The sequence below is a fragment of the Colobus angolensis genome, unplaced genomic scaffold (assembly GCF_000951035.1).
Source record: "Colobus angolensis palliatus isolate OR3802 unplaced genomic scaffold, Cang.pa_1.0 Scaffold75, whole genome shotgun sequence".
In the NCBI taxonomy this organism is placed as follows: domain Eukaryota; kingdom Metazoa; phylum Chordata; class Mammalia; order Primates; family Cercopithecidae; genus Colobus; species Colobus angolensis.
The window spans coordinates 5,435,605-5,442,981 of NW_012121265.1; the positions used below are offsets into that span (position 1 = coordinate 5,435,605).

Here is a 7,377-nt window from a genome sequence, read left to right on the forward strand (position 1 = left end):
CTGGTCTCGAACTCCTGACCTCAGGTGATCTGCCCACCTCAGCCTTCCAAAGTGCTGGGATTACAGGTGTGAGCCACCACACCCGGCCACATTTACCATCTTGATGGTTTCCCAGGTGTCACACGTATCAAATACAGGCAGACCTCATTTTGTTGTACTTCACTTTATTGTGCTTTGCATATATTGCATTTTTCTTTGTTTGCAAATTGAAGGTTTGTGGCAACCCTGCACCGAGCAAGTCTGCTGGGACCATTTTTTCAAGAGCATGTGCTCACTTAGTGTCTCTGTGTCACATTTTGGTAATTCTTGCAATATTTCAAACATTTTCATCATTATTGTATCTATTAGGGTGACCAGCAATGAGTGATCTTTGAGTAATTGTTTTGGGACAGTATGAACGGTGCCCATATAAGATGGTGGACTTAAAAAATGTGTGTGTTCTGATTGCTCCACTTACTGGCTATTCTCCCATCTTGCTCCCTCTCCTTGGACCTCCCTATTCAATGAGACTCAATAATATTGAAATTAGGCCAATTAATAACTTTACAATGTCCTCCTAGTGAAGGCGAGTGTCAAGTGAAAGGGGAGTTGCATGTCTCTCACTTTCAATTAAAAGCTAGAAAATCCTAAGGCCCTTAATTATATTAAATCTACTCTACCCATGCTCTATCAATACAACAACAAGCCTGGGTAACAGCATATCTGTTTACAACATGGTTTAATGAATATTTCTAAGCCCACTGCAGAGACCTGCTACTTAGAAAAAAAAAGAGATTGCTTTCAAAATATTAATGATCATTGACAATACACCTGATCACCCAAGAGCTCTGATGGAGATGTACAAGGAGATTAACGCCGTTTACATGCCTGCTAACACAACATCTAGTCTGTAGCCCCTGGATCAAGGAGTAATTTCAACTTTTAAGTCTTATTATTTAAGAAATACATTTCATAAGACTATAGCTGTTATAGACAGTGATTCCTCTGATGGATCTTGGCAAAGTTAGTTGAACACCTTCTGGAAAGGATTCACCATTCTAGATGTCATTATAAATATTCGTGATTCCTAGAAGGAGGTCAAAATATCAACATGAACAGGAGTCTGGAAGAAGTGGATTCCAATACTCCCCGATGACTTTGAGGGGTTCAAAACTTCCTTCAGTGGAGGAAGTCACTGCAGATGTGGTGAAAATAACAAGAGAACTAGAATTAGAAGTGAACCCTGAAGATGTGACTGAATAGCTGCAATCTCATGATCAAACTTCAACAGATGAGGAGCTGCTTCTTATGGGATATGAAAAGAGTTTTCTTGAGATGGAATCTACAGGTGGTGAACATGCTGTGTTTATTTTTGAAATCACAATAAAGGATTTAAAATATTACATAAACTTAGTTGATAAATCAGAGTCAGGGTTTGAGAGGATTGATTCCAATTTGGAAAGAAGTTCCACTGTAGGTAAAATGTTATCAAACAGCACCACGTGCTATAGAGAAATTTTTCATGAAAGTACAATCGATCAATGTGGTCAACTTCACCGTTGTCTTATCATAAGAAATTGTCACAGCCACCCCCACCTTCAGCAACAACCTGCCTGATTACTCAGCAGCCATCAACACTGAGACAAGACCCTCCGCCAGCAAAAATATTATGAGTCACTGAAGGCTCAGATAATTGTTAGCAAACTTTAGCAATAAAATATCTTTAATTAAGGTATGCAAATTGTTTCCTTAGACATAATGCTATTATACACTCAACTACAGTATAGTGTACACATAACTTTTATGGAATCCAATACCTTCATGTGACTAGCTTTATTGTAATATTTGCTTGGTTGCGGTGGTATGGAAATGAGCTTGAAATATCTCTGAGGTATGCCTGTTTATGTTTCATATCAAAACTTGTGGCCTGGCGCAGTGGCTCAAGCCTGTAATCCCAGCACTTTGGGAGGCCGAGACAGGCGGATCACGAGGTCAGGAGATCGAGACCATCCTGGCTAACACGGTGAAACCCCGTCTCTACTAAAAAACACAAAAAACTAGCCGGGCGAGGTGGCGGGCGCCTGTAGTCCCAGCTACTCGGGAGGCTGAGGCAGGAGAATGGCATAAACCCGGGAGGCGGAGCTTCCAGTGAGCTGAGATCCGGCCACTGCACTCCAGCCTGGGCGACAGAGTGAGACTCCGTCTCAAAAAAAAAAAAAAAAAAAACTTGTATCAAATTGTATATTTTAGAGATATATATAGTTTATTGTCTGCCAATTACAACAAACTACAATAAAGCTATTAAAAATATGGCGAATCAGCTGGGTGTGGTGCTCGTGCCTATAATCCCAGCATTTTGGGAGGCCAAGGCAAGTGGATCCCGAGGTCAGGCATTCAAGACCAGCCTGGCCAAGATGGTGAAACCCTGCCTCTACTAAAAATACAAAAAAAAAAAAAATTAGCCAGGCATGGTGGCGGTCACCTATAATCCCAGCTACTCGAGAGGCTGAGGCAGAGAATTGCTTGAACCCACGAGGCAGAGGTTGCAGTGAGTTGAGATCGCGCCACTACACTCCAGCCTGGGCGACAGAGTGAGACTCCGTCTCAAAAAAAAAAAAAAAAAGAATCTAAAATGCAGATCTGACCATGCCACTTCCATACTTAAAATGCTCAAAATGCTTCAACGTTACCTGTCATATGTGGTCAAGGTCTGGCACAATATGGCAACAACTTTCTGCAGCCTCATCCTCCATTTTCCCTTCTCCTACCTTGTAAGTATATTCAGCTCTGACACATTCTGCTTCTATACCATTTCATTGCTTTGGTCATGCCGTTCCTTCTTCTGGGATGTGCTCCTTTTTCTGATTTCTTTAAAATCCCTACTCCTCCTATAGGGTCTAGCTCAAACGCCTTTCCTATAAAACCTCTCTGGATTCTCATTGCTACTTAAATGCTTTTTCTTCTTCAGACCCCATAGTATTTGTACTTATTTCATGATTTCCATCACAGGCTAATCTTAATTTCCCGGCACAGTGATTTGCATGTGTTTAAGTTCCCGACAAGATTTTATTTTATATTTTTGAGAAAGAGTCTTGCTTTATTACCCAGGCTGGAGTGCAATGATGTGATCTTGGTTCTCTGCAACCTCCACCTCCCAGGTTCAAGCGATTCTCCTGCCTCAGCCTCTTCATTAGCTGGGATTACAGGCGCACACCACCACACCCGGCGAATTTTTGTATTTTTAGTAGAGACAAGGTTTCACCATGTTGGCCAAGCTGGTCTCAAACTCCTGATCTTAAGTGATCTACCTGCCTCAGCCTCCCACTAACAACATCTTAAAACTCTGAGGGCAATGACTCCTCTTTATTAATCTGTATATCCCCTGCAACCCAAAGCACAAAGACTTACTAGTAATAGGTGCTTTGTAAATATTTTTGAGTTGAATTGGATAATGTAACTTCTAAGTGACTTCATCCTAAATTTAGCTTTTCTATCCACTCACCTACAAAGAAGTGTATGAATATGAGCAAGGATATTTGAATACCATACACTGAGCTACCCTCATAATAAGCCGTAGTGATACTGCAGGCAGCTTCTCTAAGTGAGAGTTTCATGTATAATTAAGAAAATATTCTCTAATCTTTGCTGGCCCATAGTTTTCTATTAACATCATCTTTGGGCAATGAATGGAAAATTTGGCTCATAAAAATCAGAAAATGCTAAACTTCTAGACAGGCAAACTCTTACACAATAATTAATTGAATCCAATAGTTCCTGCTACATTCCCCAAACCAAAAACATTGTCATAGAATGCTACCCATTATCCCCACCAAAACTAAGTTCTGAGGCTGGACATGGTGGCTCATGCCTGTAATCTCAGTACTTTGGGAGGCTGAGGCAGGCAGATCACCTTAGGCCAGGAGTTTGAGGCCAGCCTGGCCAACGTGGAGAAACCCCACCTCTACTAAAAACATGAAAATTAGGCAGGCATGCTGGCATATGCCTGTAGTGCCAGCTACTCAGGAGGCAGGAGTTAGAGGATCACTTGAGCCCGGGAGGTTGCAGTGAGCTGTGATCGCGTCACTGTACTCCTGCCTAGGCAACAGAGCAAACAAAACAAAACATACACAAAAACCACCAAGTTCTGTATCCGGTTAGCTTGAAGGGAACTGTGGAGCATTTTCAATAAAAATATTTCTGTTTCTGAGATTATACCCCTCGGGTACCTGGACTCTTCTGAGGTTTGGGTTCCATGATGGCTGTGTGTCCTCCCCTGTCAAAAGGAAGGGTTAGTGTTAGTCCCCAAACAACAGCATGCGTGTTTCATCGACCAGCCACCGCTTCAGTGAGTATCGGGATCATGCTCATGAACGTTGCTGAGATGGGTTATGAGTTTCCCATTCCCATTCTTTCTTTAGTATTTCCCTCCCTGGGCCTGAGGCTGACAGTAGCTGCGGTAACGGGGACGCATCCAAGCAGCTTGTCCTCACTCCGTGGGTGGTTCTGCGGAGGTGTTGTTGAGATGACTGAAGGAGCTGTCTTCCTTGGACTTTCTCTGTTCTTGCTGCATAAGAAGCTTTGATAAGAGAGCCAGGGGATGGCAACACCAAGAAGAGATAAGAACAGGGCAAAGGGCAGGATGCCATGGAGCCAATCAATGCAGTCGAGAAAGCCTCACTGGCTTAGAGGAAGCCCAAGATAAGCCCTTCTCCATGCCAGAGGCTCGCTTTCTCTAGGGGAAATTTAAGAATAAGGACTGCCAGGCATGGTGGCTCACACCTGTAATCCCAGCACTTTGGGAGGCTGAGGCAGGCAGATCACAAGGTCAGGAGTTCGAGACCAGCCTGACCAACATGGTGAAACCCTGTCTCTACTAAAAATACAAAAATTAGCCAGGCGTCGTGGTCTGCGCATGTAATCCTACCACTTGCCTATAATCCCTCAGGAGGCTGAGACAGGAGAGTCGCTTGAACCCGGGAGGTGGAGGTTGCAGTGACCCTAGATCATGCCACTGTTTTTGAGCTGTTCTTTGTCAAAAAGCCAAAAAAATCATTTTTAAAAATAAAATATTTCTAAAGCCTTTAAAGTTTATGAAATGCATTTGCATACTCTTTCTGCGTGTTTCAGAATGGCCTCATTCTGAGACAGCTCATTTTACAAATGAAAAGCTGCATTTGAGAGAAGACTGGGTGACTTGGACCTAGGTCCCCTGGTAGAACCCCGCACAGCACCACATTCATGCTCATGGACACTCCCAAATAACATTCGCCCGCCCGGTACCCTGTGGATGTCAAAGTGTGCTTTGGAGGATATCTCTGTCCTTCCAGTGTCTGTGAAGTGCTCCGGAGTCATGTGTTGTGACCATTCCTCGTTCATCTCCCCACCCACCATAAAAATGAGAGGACAGATAAGGCAGTAGGGTGTGCTGGTTTAGAGTGCTAGCTCTGGCATCTGGGTTTAAATTTCATCTCCATGAATTATGAGGAATGTGATCTTTGATACTTTGTAATACTTCTCTACACCTCCATTTCTAATACTTCTCTACAGCTCCATTTCTTCATCTGTGACATGAAGGTTATTACCACCCTCATCAGATTGCTGAGAGCATCACTGGAGACACCCTATTGATGAGCACTCCTCAGTACATAATAGAAGCTCAATAAATGCTAGTTGTTAGGTCCTTTCCAGCTCAGATATTCTATGATTCTATGGTTGTTTAATAATGGGTAGCATTTTTTGAGTACTTACTACATTCTAGACACTTCTAAGCAATATGTATATGAAAGATTTTATGTATATGTATACATGTAATTTCACATATACATATACAATCTCATCCTATCCTCATAACCATACTCTAAAGCACTGTTTTTACAATGATACAATGCCCATTTACAGACAAGGAAACGGTTACTGGAGAGATTAAACAACTTGCCTTTGATCATGTAATGAAAAAGAAGCAGAACCAGAATTCTAACTTGAGAGCTGGCCTTAACTACTTTGTTCTTCCTCCTACCTAAGAAAGTAGAATTAAGTCTTATCATAGTTCTGCTTGCATTTCTTGTCGTTGCCCCAAACAAAAAAGAAAACCTTTCTGATTCAGCTGTTTGATCTCATTCAGGAGAATCTCCCCACAATCACTGCCTAACCTGTTTATTATAACATTATTTTGGATTTGGTGAATACAACACACCAAGAGGTCCATCCTGTTTCCCTCTGACTATAGTATAACCTAGGAAGCTTATGAAGAAAGAGCCCATGGAAATACTGCATATCTGCAAAACTTTCCATTTCCAAATCTGCAATTGCTCAATTGCAAAAAAGCTTCTAGATCATCCCAGCCTTGGGAGTCCAAACCAGATACACCAAGCAGTACTTACTGGAAGCCAAGAGGTCGCTGGTCCAATGCTCAGGAAAGTGCTTGTCCCGAAGATTCCTAAACTCACTCCTGCTGACTCTGAGCGTTGGTGCCTGGGTAAGGATTAAGAACTAGCTGTGCTTGAAATCTGAACCACCAGGAAGTTCCCAAACTACTATTCTTGAACAGATTTTATTCTTGCCTCAAATTGAAATGGAAGCTGTGCCCTCGGGGGAAGTTCTGGGCCTTCATACCTGTGGCTTGCCGCAGAACCGCCTTGGTGTCCCAGCCGTCTAGCACGGGAAAATGATAAGCAAACATTTCATTTCAAAAATGAAAGCAAACAAATTAATAATAAAAGAAAAAATTCCTGCCAGACTTTGGACCATGGTTACAATAACCCTTATTGAGAACAATGCCAATTTACCCTCAACTGTCTACGGCAACTACCCCTGAAAAAAATTCCCTTTGCCTCCTTCAGCCATATCTTAACCAATGTGTTCCTGGGAAGGATAGAAAGGGTTCCTTTGTACCAGATGAGGAAACAAAAACCTGGTTTCTCTAACACACTTGTACATGCCAGTGGTTTCCAGGAAGAGTAGCTCATTCAGCCATAACAGAGTGTTATCATCAACAGGGTGGCACTAGGCATGTTCCTCTGCACAGCCACCAGCAGCAATTGAGTAAACCAACATGCTTAGACCTGCTGAGTGGTATCCAGCCACCAAAGGGTCTTAGGTATATTTTCATGTATAGTACAAATTTCTAGGGGAGAGGAAGAAGTGACAATGAATATTATCCTGTTCTACTACCTTTAAAAGTAAAAGTACATCATTTTAATCCTCATCCTCATGAGGGTAGCTGGGATGGAATCAGCTCAGCCATGGATCCATTGTGTGGTCTTGGCAAGTTAACTGGAGTTCTCTGAGTCTGTTTCCTCATCTGCAAAATGGAACAGATAATACTGACTTCACAAGTTTTCTTTTTTTTTTTTTTTAAGTTAAGTACAATTTCACATATAAAAAGCATCTAGCACAGTG

General features: G+C 42.2%; 1 protein-coding gene across 3 annotated transcripts in view; it reads right to left on the minus strand.

The window, feature by feature from the left end:
* PLEKHS1 (pleckstrin homology domain containing, family S member 1) overlaps positions 1–6,637 on the minus strand; it is a 34,196-nt gene extending 27,559 nt beyond the window's left edge. Inside the window, exons 1-2 of one of the 3 annotated variants that reach the window (XM_011927852.1) lie at positions 6,360–6,432; positions 4,107–4,252 (exon numbers count right to left, since the gene is read on the minus strand). In XM_011927852.1, coding sequence (XP_011783242.1) covers positions 4,107–4,159 — 53 coding nt within the window. In that variant the 5' untranslated portion in view covers positions 4,160–4,252; positions 6,360–6,432. Of the gene's footprint in view, positions 1–4,106; positions 4,253–6,359 lie in introns of all 3 variants that reach the window. The other 2 variants (XM_011927851.1, XM_011927853.1) reach the window with 2 other exon arrangements.
* Between the last annotated feature and the right edge of the window lie 740 nt (positions 6,638–7,377).